Here is a 22,960-nt window from a genome sequence, read left to right on the forward strand (position 1 = left end):
GTTGAAGGATTAAGTTGGCTACGAACCCTGTCATCATGCTTTTTTCACTATTATTTACAATATTTGGAAATTTCTCTGGTATCTCTGTAAATATATCACTTTCGCGAATTGGTTCTAACTTGTTGATTTTAAACACGCTTCGCCACGTGGGAAATATCCAATCTAACACGTCTCTTCCCAATAGGCAATTCACTTTTCTTTGGGCTGGAAGCACTGTAATTCTTAATATCCCTTGCTTTCCGTCTTGTGTTTGCTTTTCAATATTAAGCTTCCCTAATGGCTATATTATTTGTCCTGTCGCCGTCACATATGTTACGTTGGTTTTATTTAAAACACGTTTTTTTTTTGCAAAAAAATTCTTCCGGTATTACACTGGTACAGGCTCCGTAGTCGATCTCAAATTCTAGTTGTACACCGTCACAAGATAAAGATGCTTTAAGTGGTAAATTTTCTTTTCCAATTTAATTTACATTTTGTAATGACACTGTACCTGTATTATTATCGTTCTCATCCTCTTCTTCCGTTTGTTATTCCTGGAACGTTCTCATACCCTTTCGATTACTTTTACAACGCGATGATATGTGTCCAGTTTTACCACACGTATAGCAATTCTAAGTTTTCCCTGGACACTGATTTGGATCATGCTACCGACCACACCGACACGACACTTGATCGACTGGTTACTTGATTTCTCACACCACGTTGTGTGTAAAAATCATTCTTCCATTTTGCTCGTTCAAAAACAGCCATATCCGCTTGCATATGTTGATCCGGATCATCCAATACTCTTGTAACCACGGTGCTGCTCATATGCGATTGCACTCCTGATTCTAGATCGCTATCATCCAGCTTTAGAGTTATCATTAACTCTTCCGTCTGCCTCATCTACGACAGCTACATAACTGACGTCTTGATCACGCCGCTTTAACTTCCGGAAATTTGACCACCCCAAGTTCATTGACATCTTAACTAGAGCGGATTGGTCTTTCCTCGACAACGGAGATTCCTGAATCAATGAGTCAATGTCTGCATTCAACAATATTGAAACTTCCTCCTTTCTTTTTGTTGCAACTACCTAAAACCCCCTTCCAAAACCATTTGGGCTGACAGAACATTGTATTCTCTTAGAGCAGACTCTAAGGGCGCGCATCGCACCTATCGCCGTACTTGTTCACAATACCTGTCGCCACCGCAAAAAACATTATAAAAAAATGCGATCAAGCGAGCGGCAGATTGAAGTGTAGAATTGCTGACCGCGAACGGTCAGCAATAAAGACAAAGTAATATGTTACTAGGCGCCCAAAAGTACGGGTAAATTGCTGCCTTCGATTTGGTGAGCAGTATTTAGAGATAGACAAATGCGACGAAAGGTAGGCGCGACAATAGGAAATAAGAAATTCATATGTAAAACTGCTGACCACGATCGGTCAGCAATAATTAGGTATAAAACGAATACGCTATGAAATAAAGGGAGGCATTTTTCAACCCAAACGAAACGAGTCAAAACTTATTGCTCTCTAGTCGGCGTGACCTGCGCCTGTCTAGAGAAAAGCGCCGCGAGGTTAGCTTCGCGCACGCAACAAATGGTGGCTCCAGAGAGGAACATCAAACTCTCCCTTTGACTCGTTTCCTTGGCCTAAGTTCTACGCCAGTTTGGTGAAGTGACTCACCTCGGACGGCCCGACAAAGTGTAACGCGTAAACCGTGAAAGTGCAAACGCAACGCTAAGTTCTGCCAACCGAAATCTACGCGATAAGTGAATCTACGGACCGCGCGAAAAGTGCGACAAATAACCGTGAATAGGGCGACCGCAGTTCGAGAACCAACTTCTACGCGATTTGAAGTATAAACGAACGGCCCGACAAGTGCAACGTGTAACCGTGAAAGTGCGACCGCTGCATGAAGTTCAGCCTAACAGTTCGTGAGTGTTCCGGTAAAAGTTCGGTATCAGTTCAAAAGACCGCACAAGCGGCAAAGTAAGAGCGCAAAGACGGCAAAATAAGACCGCAACGACGGCACAATAAGACCGCACAAGCGGCAAAGTAAGACCGCAGACGGCAAAATAAGACCGCAACGACGTCACAATAAGACCGCAACGACGGCATAATAACACCGCAACAGCGGCATGCAAGGACCGCATAGGCGGCAATCAAATCCAACCAAGCAGTGAGTGAGCAAGTCACGAACAGCGCAAAGTTGAGCGGACTGCTCAACCTGAACCGGTAGAAAAGTGAAGTATCGACCAGTGTCGATAAAAAACAAAAAAAAAAGTGAATAGTGCAGTGTCGGTAGAGCGGACGGCTCCACTTGCATCACGCGGACGAGGTAGAGCGGACGGCTCAACTCGCATCACGCGGACGAGGTAGAGCGGACGGCTCAACCTACAGCGGGCGGACGTGGTAGAGCGGGCGGCTCCAATTGCGTCTGGCGGACGAGGTAGAGCGGACGGCTCAACCTACAGCGGGCGGACGTGGTAGAGCGGACGGCTCCAATTGCGTCTGGCGGACGAGGTAGAGCGGACGGCTCAACCTACAGCGGGCGGACGTGGTAGAGCGGACGGCTCAACCTAGATCGTGAAGCAGTAAACCATATTCACGTGGACAAACGGTCCAGCGAGCATCGCGTCGTGAAAGAACAACAGCTGAGGCGGAAGACTCCTCGGTGGACGTGCTATACAGAGACCAGAGAGTTTATAAAAAACTGAGTGAGTAAAATGGAATATAAAAATAATCCCAACGGTCACTGCAAGCTTTGCAGTGACCCAGACGAAAAGGCTAAGATGGTAGGATGTGTATTGTGCGACCGATGGTTTCACATCACTTGTTTAGGGATAAAATCTTCACAAAAAAACTACCAGTGCCCCAAATGCAAGGAGGGAGAATTAGAAAGAGATCGTACACGACAAGCGTTAAAGGACGCAGAAAAACTCTTAAGAGAGTTTAAGGACGAAAGAGACAGGGCACTGAAAAGGGAAGCTGAGGGGGATAAAGAAATAGAAAAGCTCAGAAAAACGTTGGAGCACGAACAAACAATAGAAACACAAGACACTAGCAACTCACGAGACGATATAAAAGAGCTGACAGAGAGTATAAGCTCAATGGTTAAGGCCTGGACAAATTCGTCAAAAAAGAGCCTAATCGAGCTTCCCATATTTGATGGAAACCATAAAATTTGGCCAAGATTTAAGATTACTTTTGCTGAAACAACAAAAGCTGGCCAATTTTCTAACCTTGAAAATGTTAACAGGTTACAGAAATATTTAAGGGGCGACGCTCTTAGGGCTGTCGAGGGTTTATTAATAAACCCCGAAAATGTTGACATAATCCTAAAACGTCTGGAGAAGCTTTTTGGCAACCCTGACCAAATATATTCGGCTCTCCTGAAGGACCTATTTAAGGTGAAACAAGTGACAATGGAACAGCCATCCACAGTCATTGATTTCACAAACGCCCTTCATAACATGGTCGACAATATGACCATTCACAAACATGAGGGATACTTAAACGACCAGAGACTCCTAAAGGACCTAACGGCTAAACTACCTTCAAATATTAAAAACAAATGGATCACAGATACCATTAAAACTCCAGGGCAATTAAAAACATTAAAGGACCTTTCAGAATTCCTCAAAACGTATGAGGATCTAGCGGCAGCGCTAATGACAACAGAAAATAAGTATGATAAACAAAGCAACCATAACTCTCATCACTCTGTGGTCAGACCATTCAGAGAGAATTCTTGTTTAGTCTGCAATAGAGCGCACGAAACCACCTCTTGTAGACAGCTGATAAACAGTCCCATAGACGAGAGGTGGAGAATCCTCTCCAGAAAGAGAATTTGCACCAATTGTTGCAAATACATGAACCACACCGCAGAAAGATGCCGCCTAGCCCCACAATGCACGATTGCGGGATGTGGCCGAAGGCATAACACGATCTTACACAATAATAGATTTTCTGCCCCTGTCCAAAATCGTTTGAACTACCACCAGCACTCGGCCGACTACCTTTTTCAAATTATCCCTGTTACCTTGTACAGTGGAAATAACTTAGTAAAAACATATGCTTTCATCGATCCGGGATCTTCTACCAGTTTAATATCTGAAGAGATCCGACTTCGTTTAAACGCGCAGGGACCAATAAAACCGCTAACACTCGCTTGGACAAACAGACATAATCAAGTAGAAGACCAAAGCGTGACCATAGCCCTTCAAATCCAAGGGACAAATGGAAGACTGCTAGATATCAAAAACGTGCGCTCAGTAAGAGAATTAGATCTTCCGAAGCAGAGCATCAACACGGCTGAACTAAAGAAGAAGTTTGGGTATCTAAGAGGAGCATTCATTGAAAGTTACAATTATGCCACACCAACGATCCTACTCGGACCACACGCCTATTATACTCAGGCGATGCAATGTCGCACTGGTGGACCTGATAACCCCGTAGCATATCTAACACGACTGGGGTGGGTTGTATTTGGCAAAACTGGTAAAAATAGCGAACCAAAGAATCACCATCTTTTTACCGTGGTGGAGACGAAGGAAGAAGAGGAAAAATCAATCAGAGACCTCATGAAGGGGTTCTTCTCTACAGAAGAGTTTGGGGTAAGAGCGAATAATCACCCATCAGGCTCAAAGAATGACGAGCTTGCCACTAAATTGATGGCAGACTCTTTGAAATACAACGGAGTCCAATATGAAATAGGCCTACTATGGAAGGACCCGAACATTTCACTTCCTAATAGTTATGATCAAGCTTTGAGGAGGCTGAAAGGTCAAGAAAGGAAAATGGCTGAAGATAAAGGTTTAAAAGAGTGGTACTGCAAGCAAATAGCAGAATACGTTGAAAAAGGGTACGCCCGAAAGGCTACTCCCTACGAGCTGTTAGACACCAGTGGTAAAATAAACTATATACCACATTTTGTCGTAATTAATCATAACAAGCCGATACCTAAGCCAAGGCTAGTATTCGATGCCGCAGCAAAAAACCAAGGTATCTCATTGAACTCACAATTATTAGCTGGCCCAGACGCTACATCATCTCTCTTGGGCGTCCTAATACGTTTTAGAGAATTTCCGGTAGCCTGCTCAGGGGACATACAGGAAATGTTCCATCAGGTTCGGATTCGCGATGAAGATCAATGCGCGCAAAGATTCCTATTCAGGAATTCTCCAAGCGACACTCCAGACGTCTATGTGATGAACGTAATGACGTTTGGAGCAACTTGCTCCCCGGCATGCGCACAATATGTAAAGAATCATAACGCACTAACCTTTAAGGAAAAATACCCCAAAGCTACAAACGCAATAATAAATAATCACTACGTCGATGACTACTTGGACAGTTTCGACTCACCAGAAGACGCAATTAAAACCTTAAATGAAGTATGCCTCATTCATGATAAAGCCCACTTTTTCATGAGGAACATTATATCGAATTCCCAACAAGTAGTGGAGAATATTCCAGAAGGTAGAACAACACAGAACGCACTCTTCCCGATCAACAATAAGGAGAAGAACTTTGAAAAAGTCCTAGGACTTTACTGGGACAAACACGATGATCTATTACGATATAAATTAAAAGAATTTGCGTCACCCAAACTCTCGAAAAGGGAAATGCTTTCATATATCATGCGCATATATGACCCTCTCGGGCTCGTTGCAAACTACATAATGGAGGCTAAAATTATACTTCAAGAATTGTGGAAAACGAGTCAAGACTGGGACAGCGAAGTGCCAGCCAGCGTCAATTTACAATGGAAACAATGGATGGGTAGAATCAAGGTCGTCGAAAGTATCAACATTCCTAGATGCTACTCCAAAGCCACAGGCATTGAAAAAAGAGAGCTACATGTTTTCACAGACGCTTCAGAAAAAGCGTTTGCAGCAGTCGTATATCTAAGGACCATATATCAAACAGGTATCGACGTTAACATAGTCGCCGCTAAAACTAGAGTAGCACCCATTAAGCCGCTCTCAATCCCAAAATTAGAGCTCCAAGGAGCAGTACTCGGAGTCAGACTCGCCGAGTCTATAAAACAACAATTGAGAATTAAAACTGCAAAGGACTATTTTTGGACTGATTCCAAAACGGTCTTAGCGTGGTTAAACTCCGACGCCCGAAATTACAAACAGTTCGTGGCTGTTAGAGTTGGGGAAATTTTGGAATCCACTAACGTCGGACAATGGAACTGGGTTGCCTCCGAGAACAATCCCGCGGATGAAGCAACCAAAGTCGTTATCGGAGAGTCAAAATGGTTGACAGGTCCGCGATTTTTAAAAAATCGCGAAATACAGACTCAAACTCAAAAGTTGCATACCACTTTCGAGGAAGTGAAACCCGTGATGACTCACAAAACTATAAAGAGAACAGATTGGAGCGTCATTAGTACTGAATGGTGTTCAAATTGGATACGGCTAAAAAGATCGCTAGCAATAGGCCTGAAATATATAGAGTGGCTCAGAGGCAAACCAAGTGAAACACCATTCTCCTCCTTAATTAGCAAGGATACCTTGGATAAAGCCGAACAATATCTGATAAAAAAATCACAATGGGAAGTATACTCCGCGGAAATGCTGAACCTCGAATTAAAAAAGCCGATAAACCAGAACAGTCCAATACGTGGACTTTGCCCAACAATGGACAACGAAGGAATCATGCGTTCAAGAGGAAGATTAGAGCACGTTCAATACCTTCAATACGATGCAAAATATCCGATCATCCTCCCAAAAAATCATCACGTGACAAAACTAATACTAGTTTATTATCACGAAAAATATTACCACCAGAAATCAGAAGCAGCGATGGTAGCTATAAGGCAAAGGTTCTGGGTAGTAGACCTAAGAACCGCGTTTAAGCACGTAGTTAGCAATTGTCAATATTGCAAGAACGAACGTGCCAAACCGGCTCCTCCGCTGATGGCACCACTACCAGAATGCCGGACAGCTGCAAGAAAAAAACCATTCACACACACAGGCGTCGACTACTTCGGGCCTCTCACCGTGACCATAGGAAGACGCGTTGAAAAAAGATGGGGTGTGCTTTTTACATGCTTAACCACTAGGGCTATTCACATTGAAATCGCCTCGGACATGAGTACTGACGCCTTTATAATGTGCCTCAAAAACATGCAGCACAGAAGAGGAAAAATTTCCTGCCTGTACAGCGATAACGGCACTAACTTTGTCGGCGCTGATAATGAATTAAGACGCCTGCGAGAAAGATTCGCCTCGGAAGGTATCGACTGGATATTTAATCCTCCCAGCGCACCACACTTTGGTGGTGCATGGGAAAGAATGGTAGGTGAAATCAAAAGTTTGCTGCCCCAAACAGAAAGTTATAAGGAAGAAGTACTTAGAACAGTCCTAACAGAGATAGAATTTATTACAAACAATAGACCCTTGACTCATATACCCTTGAATATAGAAGAAGACGAACCCTTAACGCCTGCGCACTTCTTAATAGGATGTTCCGGGGAAGCTGAGCCCAACACCTCGGACACTTCTAAAGCATCGCGTGCCAACTGGGAGAAGGCTCAAGCAATAACACAAGAGTATTGGACACGATGGATCAATGAATATCTACCTAAACTCGCAATACGGGAAAAGTGGACTAATCCTACTAAACCACTTGAAGTAGGGGACATAGTGACTTTTCCTGATGAGCAAAAGAAAGGAAGGTGGAAAAAAGGTGTAATCTGTGAAATAATTCAAGGTAAAGACGGACAAACTCGATCCGCACGCATAAGGGTAGGTGACTACGAATTAACAAAACCTACTGTAAAATTAGCAGTATTGGACGTAAAAGAAAAAAGCGCAAAGGCTAACGGTTTTCCAAATTGGGGGCAAATAAGATCTCGAGATACTGAACTAATCAAAAGAAAAACAGCCGAACTTGTAGCTCAAGGACAAGCAAAACGATCTAAACAAAAGATAAGGGCGGTAAGATGGAAGCCATCAAACTAATTGCAGCACTCTGCGTTCTCAGCAGTACAGTTGGCCTATCGATCGTACCAATTCCCGAAGCAGGTATATTTTTCGACCACTTCGGGTCACTATTGCTACAAAAGGGTGTATGGGAGACGAAATTTCACACGCAGACATACCCAGACAATGATACGAACACGATTCTACTAATTGAGAAAAATCTTCACGTGGCTTTCGGTTCGATTAATAACACCGACCCAAACCTCACAGCCCTAAAAGACACACTCCAGCGTGAATGCAGTTATGCAATTCAGCTGATCAGAGATTCGGTTCGATCAAGAACGAAGCGATCCAATGGAATCTTCGGTTTCTTGAAGGATTTGTTATTTGGGGGAGATGGCGTGGATGAGCAGCTAGCTCTCCTAAGAGCCTCCGAAGATGAGAAAATTACACATGTGTCAGAAAAATTGGCCCGAGCAAACAAACAACATGACGAAATGGCCAACGAACTCCACGTAAGACTAGACGGACTGAATAACGGTTTGGACGAACTAAAGAAAAAGTTTAGCATTAACAAAAGAGATGCTTTAACAAAGTTCTTCCAAGAAACAATAATGCTAACGACTACGTTAGTGCAAGAACTCATAAACAAATATAATGCCATAGAAACAATCCCCCTCGGCATCAGTGATGAAGAGCGTATAGTGAGCAAAATAAATGAAAGGATATCAAAGGATCACACGGTCTTGGACAGGCCTCAAATAGCCGGCAAGAAAATCGAAAACGGAGAAATAATTCTGCTGATCAAAAATTCAATTATTCTTCGACAACAGTTCGAAATGTTTAACATAATTCCGATACCAGATTTGAAAAAACTCATCACTATAGACGCGACTCAAACATTTATAGCGATAAATGAGAATAATTTTCTCTATCCCAAAGAAACAACTAAACTAAACGGAACCCACTACATAACTACAGAAACAATCATTCAAAGAAAACCAGACTGTGTTGCGTCAGTATTCCTCCATGAGAAAAACGATCAGAACTGTAACGTTAGGCAAATCAAGACAGATGTCATTAATATTGTAAAACTCAAACAATCAAACAAATTCCTCTTTTTTACAACAAATACAAGCGAAATTTTCATAAAATGTAACGAAACGCTCACTCACCCAACCTACAATGTTGGAATAATACTACTAACGCAAGATTGCAAGATTCAAACGCCTCAAATAGAAATTCAACCAACACTGGTAGTTAAGGACGAGCTATACGGGAATTATTTCAAACCTCTAAGAAAAATTATCCCAGATACCGAAAAAGAGCACGACAAAGGAGTAGAACAACCTTTAATTATACCCCTGATTATCGCCCTATTAATTGCCGCTTGCAGCCTAACGCTTTCAATAAGCTATATCATGTACAGGTTTTTTACTCATAAGCATGGACCCCCCCCCCATTCAGAACATCAGAAGAGATTGCATTGTAACACCTCTACGAGGAATTACGGGGGCGGGGATGTCGCCACCGCAAAAAACATTATAAAAAAATGCGATCAAGCGAGCGGCAGATTGAAGTGTAGAATTGCTGACCGCGAACGGTCAGCAATAAAGACAAAGTAATATGTTACTAGGCGCCCAAAAGTACGGGTAAATTGCTGTCTAGAGAAAAGCGCCGCGAGGTTAGCTTCGCGCACGCAACAATACCACTTACGCATTTTCAAATATGCTACAGATTACCGTATTTACAATCGTGCGCGTTGCCGCCCATACCTAAACAATATCCAGTTACGTTTTCGTCGTACTACCTCATCCTTCTGGCAGTTTGTAAAAAAACGACAAAAAAACACATTTATTACCCTCCTTTATGTCGTACTTTATGTGTCACTCTGGCGTACCCCAAGGAAATGTGTTAAGTTCATGTCTATTTATTTTATTTTTAAACGATTTACGCGTGGTCCTACCTCAAGATTTGTTTCTTTGTTATGCTAACGATGTTAATTTGATCTCCCGTATATCCTCTTACTCTGAGTTTTTGTCCCTACAATCCCGTCTTGACAACTTTTATATGTGGTGTCTATCAAACAACTTACTCCTATCCGTCTCGAAATGCACAGTGATTAGTTTCAGTAGATCCCGCGATCCAATTTTACACGATTACAAAGTAACCGATTTGGCATTGACCAGCGTCCAACTTGTAAAGGATCTGGGTGTCTGGTTGGACTGCAAACTTTCATTCTCAGATCATTTAAATATAATCATACCAAAAGCGAACAAGTGCGTAGGTTTGATACAGCGCCTAGCATCTGAATTATCTGATCCGGGATGCTTAAAAGCACTTTACTGCTCAATGGTTAGGTCGATCCTAAAATATGTGTCTATCATTTGGACCTCAACGACTGTTTCGGATATCGCTCGAATCGAACGCATCCAAAAGAAACAACATTCAACAACACTAGCCCGTTATAAAACCCCCACACTATCGCAATTTCTTAACCATCATCAATTGATTGACTAAAGCATCACGCATGAATTGATTAAACCTAAAGACATCCATAGAAAAAATCCATTAGAACTGATCTAATTAGTAATCATACACTCAAACATTTACCTAGGAAAGCTGTCGTTCTTCTATCCTTTAAATTATTATTATTATTATGATTTATTTATTTATTTCAACGGACATACAAGTGTCTTAATGAATAGTGTCTTATTAACTAACAGAATATAACCTAATAAGACGAATTGAATAATGTTGGACGCATACGTAGACGCTCACGAAACGTAGATTGAGACATACCAAATTCATACATGATGAAGTTTACATTAAATACGGTACACATTGCGTTTACTGGGTCCGATTGACCAAAAGTAGTCCTGAAGCGAGCAGCCCGGATTATGTCTCGCTGCCTTAGACTCCTAGAGGGCGCAAAAAAGTTAAAATCAAACCAGCTACAAACATAGACTGAGCTTTCGAACGTCGAACTGCCAGTGGTTGGAGTCCCAAGAGAAGACATCGAGTGGGATAGTCTGGGCGTCGATCGTAGGGTCTCCATGGGAGGAGTCTAATGGCAAATCGCGTAGCTTTTCGTTGTATTGTTTCTATGCGCTGGCTCCAGATGTGTGCTACGGGGCACCAAACAACACTTGCGTACTCTAAGCCAGATCGGACTAGGAAACAGCAGAGCGTTTTAATAGTAGTAGGGTCGGGAAACTCCTTTACCATACGAAATACAATGCCTAGCATCTGATTACCACGGTGAATTAGTTTTGTCATGTGAGGTCTAAAGCTGAGTTGCTTGTCCAGAAGAGTCCCTAAGTCTCTAACACATTCAGGACGTTGAAGTAAACTATTGTCAATGTGGTAATCAAATAGGATAATAGTGCTGCATTTCGAAAAGGACATTACTTGACATTTATCGACGGACAATGACAATGCATTTCTACGGCACTATAAACTAAACACATCAATCGCATGTTGTAACCGAGCAACGTCTCCACTATCTTTCATCGCGGTGAACAGCTTGACATCATCCGCATACATCTGTATGTTAAAATCAGCACGTAATATTGCAGCATTATTGATGTAACAGGTTGGCTGATAAGTCCCCGGTCTAACAAAGAAAAACGCATTTTTTTGTCAAAATTCGTTTTTATTATTCAACCTAGTTCCCTTCAAGAGCGATACAACGATTATAACGACCTTCCAATTTTTTGATACCATTTTGGTAGTACTCCTTCGGTTTTGCCTCAAAATAGGCCTCAGTTTCGGCGACCACCTCTTCATTGCAGCCAATTTTTTTCCCTGCGAGCATCCTTTTGAGGTCTGAGAACAAGAAAAAGTCGCTGGGGGCCAGATCTGGAGAATACGGTGGGTGGGGAAGCAATTCGAAGCCCAATTCATGCATTTTTGCCATCGTTCTCAATGACTTGTGGCACGGTGCGTTGTCTTGGCGGATCAACACTTTTTTCTTCTTCGTTCTTTTTTCGTTCGTCAAGCAACCAAAAGTTGCTTGACAAAAGACGCTCTGTCTCACAAACTAATTGACATACAGACGTCAAATTTTGACACGAATCATTTGAAGGTTGGTGCTATATAAAAATAATATGCATTTAATACTAGCGGCGCATTCTATGTGTCAGACCGGGGACTTATCAGCCAACCTGTTAGAGTAGGAACAACAGCGGGCCGAGGATGCTGCCTTGAGGAACGCCAGAGTTGCTGGTGAAGGCACGTGACACACTATCCCCAAGCTTAATGCTGTATGATCGATCAGATAGATAGGATTTGATCCATTTGACCATACTATTGTCAAAACCTAGCTTCTGAAATTTTGCCTCAAGAATAGGATGAGACATCGAATCAAGAGCCGCCTTCAGGACAGTATAGATGGCATCAACCTGGTATCCGGAGTCTAGATTTCTCTTGCAGAAACTGACGAATCAACTAGTTTTGTGGACGTAGAACGATTTGTTACGAATACATGTTGAGCAGGGCATAAGTAATGCTTTGCAGCAGCAAGTATTGAGTGGTGGAGAATAAGCTCGAACACCTTCGACATAGCACAAGGAGACGACACGCCCCGGTAATTTTCTGCGTTTTTGCGGCAGAACAGGCGGCAGATTAACAAATTGACTCTCAAATCTTTTTGCAAATAATTTACTGATGACTGCAGGAGAAGTACCGTCGGTCCCATCAAAAGAAACGACATTAGGAATTGAGTTGGTACATGTTTTTATTTAAATAAAATTCCAAAAAACTGTGTGGATTAGACGAAAGGTTACGTTCAATCGATGCGTAGCAAAAGCGATTGTAAGCAAAAGCAAAAGCAAAAGCGAGCAGCAAAAGACTGCTGGCCAACCCATCCACAAAAATAAAGTTGGCCTGAGGTTGACACACTGGCTCATAGTGCGCCGTTGTGGAGAGTACACTATCGATGTCAGATGGCTGAGGAGCGTTTAATAAGATTTCAGGCTGGTTAAAATCACCAATGATGAATAACATATCATCGTCCTTCACACCGGGCACAAGATTTGTTATTGTCTCGTTGAGAGTATCCAACGTGTGAGTAGTGGTGGCAAGATTCGGAGGAATATATACTGCACCGATGAAAATGTGAGTGTTTAAGGAACATATTTTGACAACCAGCATCTGTAGTGTATCAGTATTCACCGTTATTTGTTGTGTACAGAGTGATAAAGAGCAAGCGATCAAAATACCTTCACCACGTGAGAAAACACTGTTAGACCGGTTTCTGTCGCACCAATAAACCTGGTAACCACTATTCGAGAAAAGGGCTGTTGGAATGGCAGCATCTAGCCATCTCTCTGTCATGATTATTACATCGTATTCAGCTTCTGCTAGTGCCAAATGTAGATAATTGATTTTTGTGCTCTATCCGCGTACATTTTGATAATACACGTTGAGTTCACGTGGTAATGACACTGTGATTGTGTTAGAGTTTGTGTCCGGAACAAAACCACTAGGAACGGGTGATTGGATTTCGTTGTGTTGTGTTGCATTGACCAGTGAATATAAACTTGCGTTGCAATTCCTGTTACGTGTCGTGATTAAGTGCTATTCCACGTAGGGATGAAGGAATCCGTACTTTGAATGAGATAAAACGCATCATTGTAGGATTCATACCTCTTTTTAGTAATGCAAACGCGATCGCTTCGTTGGTGTTCAATTTACTAGCCAACTCTTTAATAACATTTTCAGCAGTGGTTCTGTTATCAAGCCCAGATAGATGAATCCAAGTACGTTTTATAATTGGATCATGATGTGCAACAACTAACGTCGACGAAGAGGAGCAATTGCCAACTATTGCCGCCGGAAGTGTGCTGGAGGTTTTCGTTCTAGCTGTAGCATTATTTATGTTGTAGTTGCTTTTGTTGTTACTATTGCTGTTGGTGTTGATATGATCAGTTGACAAACAAGGCACATCATCGAAAACTCGACGTCGCTTTCTAGAAGGTGTAAGAGAATCCTGAGGATGATTACTCATCCGATTTACAGATGAACTAAGCGCTGCGAAGCCTGTACGGAGCTCGTTTAGTAATGGTACCAAAAGCGCAGATTTCAGTGTTTCAGCAAACATAGGTGTTCCCTCTTTGGGTCCAATTTGCAACACAAGATCCTTAGCTTGCTTGGACCTAGCACTATTCAGGTCAGCAGTACAGGTGGGACAGCTCCAGTGTAGATCAGTACGTTCCATTACGGTGACGATTAGTACCGGGCAGATAGTCGTGCAAATATTGTAAGCAAAGATTGCAGCGGTGTCTTGATGTTTTTCTAAGGTATGCCGCTGACTGAAAAATTGGAATAATTTGTTCAAAAACACAAACAATGATTTTTCCCCATCGTTTTAATTAATTATCCTTGCCCATTAAACTACCCCAATTTTATACTATCTAAAGTAACGCTATTTTGCCTATGGATAAGGCTATGAGTGGAGGCTATGGATAAGCGTGAAAGGAGAATTCCTACAACGATCCCGAAATTTTGCTGATAGAGTTCCCAATATCTCTTTTAGAGGTTTCACGTCGGCTGTCGCGTATATTTCCGTGTTACGAGTGAAGCGGTTTGTGTCAGTAATCATGCGCAAAATTTTGTTCAGCATGACCTGGAGTCTGCAGAGGTGAGTCCTCGCACATGAGTCCCAAACTGGTGCCGCATACGTTACGATGGTTTCAATATGCCCTCTGAACAGCATTCTGTAGTCTATCGTAAGTCCCAGACATCTAATGGACGTTACCCACGGCACAGTTGTACCATGTATTTTTACTCCCGAACACCGATGGGGACAAATCATTGTTTGTGTTTTTGAAGAATTCCAATTTTTCAGTCAGCGGCATACCTTAGAAGAACATCAAGACACCACTGCAATCTGCTTCTCAGCTCCACCAGACTCCTACCTTTAACCGTAATGGCAGTGTCGTCTGCGAACAGGAATAGCTGGCCATCGCAGGGAAGAGCCGGGACATCCGTCGTATACAGATTGTACAACAGCGGAGGCAGTAGACTTTCCTGGGGGACGCCCACTGGGGCACTGGTTGAGTTGGTGAGAGCAGAGAGCAAAGCCGCCCTGAAAGTTCTCTGGGTAAGGTAGCTCCTGAATATTTTGAAAATATAAGCCTTTTCAACATCTAGTAAAATAATAGCAGTGGACTTTGATTCCATCTTGTTTTGCTCGACACAACTTCTAAATCTTAGAAGTTCGTGAACAGTGGCAGGGAAAGTAGCCTAAATCAAGACAACTGTTAAATAGATTTGTTAATAGACAGAGTGATTTGGCCTGTAGATGCTTGATCAATATGTTGAAGATCCCATCGAACCCGGGAGCCTTCATATTTTTTAGATGGTTTATGGACATTCGGACTTCATTTATGGTGATTTTTTCATCTGTTGGAACTGAGAAATTAGCTCCTTCTAATCGTGACAAACTGGCTGCCACTATTGGATCATTGCAAATTGGCTTGCAAGAGCATTGCCTTTATCTGCAAAAGTAACACAGATTTGTCCAACAGAGGTCAAAGGGGGGATTGGCTTTGGCCTCTGTTTGAGAATCCTTGTCACATTTCAGAAGATAGGTGATCTGACATCCATGTTCTGAAGGGATCGACTGAAATTTTCATTTCGGATCAATTTCATTCGTTCAGATATCTAACGTGCCATTATTGAAACAAACCTCTTAGCAGCCACGTCGCCCGTGCGTTGGAACGATCGTCGAAGACGATTTCGCTCTTTGATGAGCTCTAAAGTATGTAGATCAATGTTAAAGGATTCACCACTGATTCTAGACTCTTTGACACAAACTAATTCCGCAATCCTAATTGTTGTGTCTTGTGTTTAGGGTGTCCGAGTTGTTTATATTAAAACATTGTATTCAAGACACAAACGATACTACAATTTATTAAACATATTAAAATTAACGCACGCACCGCACGCAACACACCGAACGCTTCGCTATCTTAAAACTGAATGCCGAATCCTTTTCTACCTGGTCGCTTATAGATTGCGCGCTGACCCGATCCTGCGGTCAGTGCCCTAGGACACTCACTCACACACCATGCACACATCACGCACCTGACAATTGCTTGCCAAAGCTGAGTGTCTGTCAGTGCGTAGCTCCAACGCATCAGGTTGCACCATAACACTAATTGCTTCCCCGAGGTTTACGATTGCGTTATCTATATCTACTGCAGGCGTAACTTTTGTTGTCTCTAAGTGGTTCTCAACCAATTGATCAAAACGTTCCCAGTTGACGTTATGGTAATTCTTCTTTCGTCTTAGCGGACCTCTGGAGACGGAATAGTTTACTTCTGTCACGACCGGGAAGTGATCAGAAGTAAGCTCATCCAAGGCTTGCGGTTTTCTTAATACTATGTTGGCCAGAAATATGTCCAACATACTGCAGGAGCCACCGGCAGAGATGAAGGTAGGGGAATCAGGGAATTCAACCGTGTAGTTTCCTGATTCGGCATGACTGAAAAGTAGCTCGCCACTTGGGTTACGCCGAATATTATTTCAAGCTTGATGACGTGCGTTGAAATCTCCGCCTACGATGAATCTTTGGTGTGAACGGGGTATGATGTTCATATCATTTTTAAAAGCAGATGCGCTCCCGTCGTTTCGTTTGCATTGCACCGGGCAGTAAGCAACTACTATCTTGAGTATGCCAACTGCCAGATGTATTTCATTGGCCATTTCAATTGGCTTCAATCACCGTGGTGTAGATGTGCGGCAATTGGGTGAAATTTATACCGTTTCGAACCATGATGGCAACTCCTCCCCCTCTCGTGGTGGTACTACGGCGGTCCAAGCGCAAGAATCGGTAACCCGTTAAAGAAAAATTCTTGTTTGGTTGGAGAAGTGTTTCGGTAATAAGTGCAACGTCGATTCGTCGTCGTTGGAGAAATTATCGTAGCGGAATTTTCTTCGCACTGATCGATCGCGCGTTCCATTTAGCAATGCGGAGATTAGCAGCCATAGCGAATAGCTAATTCCGCAACGACGGCGAATTTTTCTTGACGGGTTCGGCAGAGACGGAACCGCTGCGTCATTACTCGGAGTATTTCAACCCATACTTCAATACTGAAGTCGTCGATTTCATCTCCTGTCGACGTATCTGTTCGTGTATTGAAGTTTGCAAGCATGGCAGAGGTGTGTGTGAAGGGAACACGTGTTTGTTGCGAACGTGTATTGGGTTGTATGACTACTCTATTACCAGATGGCAGAGAAACAGCAGTAGCGATAGAGGCAGAGACAACTGAAGCATAAGCTGTGGCAGGAGCGGCGTTTGCAGCAGTGCAGAGAAACCGGTGCGCCTGAGAGGCGGAAAGGAAGAATTTTTTAGAGTCAGTGCGGCGTGTACTGGTTCACTGGACGAGTGCAACGGCTTTGGTTGTCGTTGTTGGTTGAAAGCCGCTTTTTGGCGGGTTAGCTGATAGCGTTGGCGACTAGGGCAGTCAGGATCAGTGCTACGATGGCTTCCAGAGCAATTTGCACATTTAGGAGCCTCTGGTGGGTTGACAGTACACATTTCAGAGTCGTGTTCTTATGAACAGTTTTCACACCGCTGACGCATAGAACAGTGTTTTGTGTCATGTCCGAAGGCCTGGCAATGGTGGCATTGGACAATTCTACCTTTTCCACCGCGATGCGCCTCCCAGGAAATACGGATGCAGTCAACAATGCGAATGCATTTTTAGGCAGCCTATGTAATAGTACCCCTTACGAAGTGGACGAGGTAGAGGCACGCCTGCCTGTGCTGTCACTCTTCTCGTCGTTTAGTTATTTTGTGAACTGCTAAGGGTTCCAGTGACTGTTCACGCAAGGCAGCCAGTATGTCTTCTTCTGGGAGATCCGGGAGACCGCGGATCACTGCCTTGAAAGGTTTTTCGGAACGCAATTCGTGCGTATAAAATTCAAAACAAGTAGTCTTTAGTTATTCTAAAACTCGTTCTCGTGTTTCCGTCTGGGTGATTTGCAGATTTACATACGCACCTGCAAATTTAAACACAATGCCAAGGATGCCGTTAAGTTCAGCACGCAGCTGGTGATATGGTGCGTTGACCACGATTGGTGGTATGCGTGCCGATCGAGCCGTTGAGGGGGGCACGGGATGGAGGAAGCAGCATGAGTGGGTACTGCTTTATTGGTCGATCTAGCACGGCCACTGCCTCGAGCGCAATTTGTTAAATCCATTGCGCCTTCAAGAGAGAAGATACTCTCTTGAGATAGTGTGGGTTTAAGTCGCATATCCAAGCAACCAGCAACCAGCGAAGCGAATGATCGGTGATTAATTGGTGCCCAAAACGTAATGAGACATTACTGGCCTTCCCGTAATTAAGCTTTTTCAACGAGGTGACAAGCAAAAACGAATCCGGACTAAAAATAAGTCCGGACTCAAAACCGGTCCGGAATCTTTTTTGATTCCGGAACCATCCGGAATCATTCATTCGGATCGGATCGGAACTATTCTTGAGTGGGATCGGATCGGAATCGTGATTCCGCCCCGAAGCGCCCATCGCTACTAGGGACGTTCCCTGACTTAGCACGAAAAGGCCGATGATACGGTAATAACTCAATGTCCCGAACAAACACTAATGCCTAACGGACTGATTAAGCACAGTTAAAGTAATCAGAGAATTAAGGAAAAGTAGAAAAAACCCGAATTTGAGCGGAGCTATTAAGATTGCTTTTGACGTTACAATCGCTTTGACAGAGAAAATTAAACACATGCTTAAAAATGAACTGCTTCCCTGACTCCTGGAAATCAGCTAAAGTTATACCAATAGCTAAATCCAACAAAGACCCTCCAATTGTAGAACAATTAGATTATTAATCTGTTTGGGGAAAATCTATGAAAAACTCATAAACAAACACCTTCACGCGCACTTGAAACACCACAATATCCTCCCGCCATTCCAATTTGGTTTCAAAACTAACCGCGCCACTACCCAGCAGCTAAATCGACTTACGAACACTACAAAAAACAACGTCAATTAAAACAAGTCTACTGGGCTAGTCACACTAGATCTAGAAAACGCTTTCGACACAGTATGACACGATGATTTGCTGTTTGAAATGATCAGTTATAACTTTCCACCCAATCTCATCCTACTAATACGATCCATCTTAACCAATAGATCTGGCTCAGTCTTCCTGCCTTCCTGTAATTCTGAATCCTTCACGGCCTGCCACAAGGTAGTGTACCGTCTTCTATCTTATTTTATATTTTCTCGAGTATTCTCCCTAAAATCAAGGGAGTCAATAAACTAACCTTTGGTGGTGGTTTTGCTATCAGTTAATTAGACTCCAATTATTATACTATTACGGAAAACCTAAACAAAGGAATTTAAAAATATGTTAGATGCTCTGACAAATGGAAGCTCTAGGTAAACCAAGGAAAAATAGAGGCAATATTTATCACTAACTATTGCAGTGCTAAAAAAACTTCCAAATCGTACCCGTCACATCAATAACATTGATATCGAATGGAAAAGCTCAATCAAGTATTTAGACGTAATATTTGACACATAAATATCATTCCAAAAACACATAGTAGCTAAAATAATCCGTTGCACAAATGCTCTTAGCATACTATACCCATTTATAACAGTATCTCAAAATTCAATTTATGTTACAAAATGCTGTTGTACAAGGTATTGTAAGGCTAATACTTTTGTGTGCTTCACCAATGTGGGGTGAGAGCGCAATAACGCATACTGCGACAGATGTCAGATTGGATACATTGACAGAACATCGGATTGGAAAGGGCGGGGAAAGGATTTCATTCACAAGAATACGGGAGGAGGCTCGTTCACCAACTGGTCGCAGCAGTCGCACAAGTCCTAGATTGAAGCCCAGAGAAAACATATTTTGCCTCTTCTAGAAAACATACAAAAAACTTCTATTAACTCCTATTAAAGGTCTATGAAAGATCAAAGGAAACGAGCTTACCACACTTTCGTTGTTTCTTGAAATCAACCACGTTCTCCTTAACAAAGAGTTCCACATTGAAAAGTGTTGCAAGGTTTGTTGCTACATTTTCGCGCTGTCGATAATATCCCTCACCTTCTGATTATAGGATCAAGACGTAGTTTGATAATTCTTGACTGTAGCTTGTAGCCAGGAATATGAGTTGAAGACAGGAAACGGAACGTGTGCGTCTGTTTTTTTTTTTTCACGAGAACTATGACACCGTCATAGTTCTCGATAGTCATAGTCAAGTCTCGCGGAAATCTTTCTTCAAGAGCCTCATTCAAAATGAGATGTAGTTCCCTTTGGATTATCTCGAATGCACGAAGGATCAAATCACGAAATCACTTAGGATTCCCATCAGAACCAGGAGACTTTCGCGGTGCAAATTTTTCAATTGCATCGAGAATTTCATCAGGTCTGATCTCAACCATGCAATTATTTTTGGCATCACAATCCTCTTGAATGATTTGGATGTAGGTAAACGTGTCGTCCGTAGGCAAGTCTTCGTCAGAGTACAGTTGTGTGTAATATATGTGAATGTGTTGTTTGATGTCTCATTTTGATCAAACCCTCTGCCATCTACAGTACAGTACTACAGTTTGTCGATTCCTCAAGTTCCTCAAGCTGAAACGAAGACACACTCTCGCCTGCAGCACGTGCCTCGTTAATGCGTGTGTACTCTTCAGAAAAGCGTCTCTGAAAAGATAAGATTTTACCCTTGATTTGGTTTATGCTACTAAGCTCGTCAGAGTTTGTCAGGTAGGTATAGTAAGAGCTTTTTATTACTCTATGCAGGATGTCCATACGCAAGCAAAACGCGTCGTATTTTTGATACGTCTTCCAGCGGAAAAACGATTGAATCCACCAAACCATCCAGGAACTGAAGTTCCTTCTTTTTGTGGTCCATACGTTACGCTTTTGCTTGGGGCTGCTCGGTGGTATAGGCGATAGCGGTGCTGGTCTTCAAATGGCAGGACCGGGGTTCAAATCCCATCCGGACCGTCCTCCCGTAGTGAGGACTGACTAACCAACTGCGTGGTATCGGGAGTCTATTAAGCCATTTCGATGGCCGGCATGACCGTAGAGGTCGTTAAGCCAAGAAGAAGAAGACGTTCAACTTGCATCTGAACTCCTGCATATTTTCCTGTGTTAATATATGAGGCCTTAGCTGCCAGTAACCATTGCTACGCGATCCCAGGCAAATGTTAACTGACAGGCAAACTCGAACCGTCAGAGCTTTATGATCAGAAAAAGCCAGTACGTCTTAGCCAGTCGTCCGTAAGTGTGTCTTGAGTGTAGATGATACGTAGCATCAATCGATGCATGAAACCGAGCCACGTGTGATATGGGTAAACTCCACAAAGTCCCCTTCGAGGGCCTCCCAGCTATCACACATCCCCAAACCGTTTATAGCATACCTCAGTGCAGGGCTGATAATTGACACACCCCCTGAAATCCCCAGCGAGAATGACATGCTGAGATGCATTTCGTTGGTAGTACGCATTGGGAAAATCCTCCCGCTCTGACCAATACTGGCTTCCAAAGGGAGCATAAACATTACAGAGTGTGGTAGAATTCTCAAGACCAAGACAGATTATACTTGAGTCTAAACTCTGTTCTACGTGAAAACATTTTAGGTGTTCCTGTAAAGAGATCGCTGTTCCACGTTTATCAACATTCACATTTGAGAGCTTTTTGTACCCAGGAAGCGAAATGTTACCATCATACACTGTTTGTTGCTCCGCGATCGGAATGATCTTACCGAAACAAGACATCGCAGCTTCTATTTCTACTTCCATGACATACGGTGGAAGATCGTCCAGCCGCATTTCCGTTGCACCGCCATCCAGAAGAATTGGCAGTGGATGTGATGTTCCGTCCATGGTCAGGAGATGCTTCCCCTAATGTTGTGCAACAAATAGCTCTGCTTGATGCACCTCTGATTGGGAAGGGCGTCTCGGAATCCCTTCGTACACTAGTTTGAAAGTGTTTGCCCTAATGGGCCTTGGACGCGCCAAAAAATCTCGAGAAGAAAACAAAAGTATAAGAGTATTCGTCAAAATGTAAACAAAACAATGGAAATTCCTAAATTATGGGAATTAGGATTAACAACAAACAAGGTAAATTAGCGTAGAAATCCGCGGGATACCCTGTAACTAACTAAAACTTCCTTAACTATTTAAAATTTATAAATTACTTTTCCGATAAGGACTGCCTGGCCGTATTGCTATAGATGAATTCATGCTCAGATTAAAAAACTTGACTGTTTTTTTACACCATCTTTTCTTTCTACAGTTACATCATACCGAGGAGAAGTCTTGAAGCTAACAAAAATTTCACGAAGTGAGATGGGCTCATATCTATGTATAGCATCAAATGGTGTGCCTCCTTCAGTATCGAAACGAATATCGTTAAGTATACACTGTAAGCATCGTTCAGTATACATCACCAATTTTTCCGTGAAAAAAGCTGCTATTAGTTTAGTTTTTTTTAAGTTTCGATACTTGTGTACCAGCAAGCATTTGTTTTCTTATTGCTAAACTTTAGTTTGCCCGTTTGATGCCTTACAGGTTTTATTTTTTGAGAAATAGTATTGAAATAAAACGAGTTCAAACATCGGCTTGGCCAAGAAGTGAAAGGCATTTACTAAAGATATTTAAACATTTGTTCTCTTCGTTTACGTTTAATAATAGTCGTTTACGGATGCTTATGCTTTTTATAAAAAAATATAATGAAGTGAAGTGATGTGCTCCTATTATGGGATCATCTGAAAAAGGCCCCTTCGCCGAGTCTCGTTACCCAAGGCACCTCAAATAACACACCGCTACATCGAATCGTTCGAGATATTTCTTGTTACACTCAGCGGTATTACAATTCTTCCAGTTTGTTTCAAATCTCCTTTCAATTTTTGTTTGCATTACTACTCAATTTTTACGATTACGTATCATATGTTTCGTCTGTGCAGAAAAAATATCGCTTTCAATAGCACCGATTTCTAAATTTCATTTCCGTAGCTGCTATTCTTGTAACTTTGTTATCTTGTTT

At 42.5% G+C, this 22,960-nt stretch overlaps 1 protein-coding gene across 1 annotated transcript in view; it reads left to right on the forward strand.

Moving 5' to 3' along the window:
• LOC126564118 (uncharacterized) overlaps positions 1-22,960 on the forward strand; it is an 81,591-nt gene that overhangs the window by 56,248 nt on the left and 2,383 nt on the right. Inside the window, exon 6 of the mRNA XM_050221055.1 lies at positions 22,211-22,339. Coding sequence (XP_050077012.1) covers positions 22,211-22,339 — 129 coding nt within the window. The remainder of the gene's footprint in view (positions 1-22,210; positions 22,340-22,960) is intronic.

The sequence above is a fragment of the Anopheles maculipalpis genome, chromosome X (assembly GCF_943734695.1).
Source record: "Anopheles maculipalpis chromosome X, idAnoMacuDA_375_x, whole genome shotgun sequence".
Classification (NCBI taxonomy): Eukaryota; Metazoa; Arthropoda; class Insecta; order Diptera; family Culicidae; genus Anopheles; species Anopheles maculipalpis.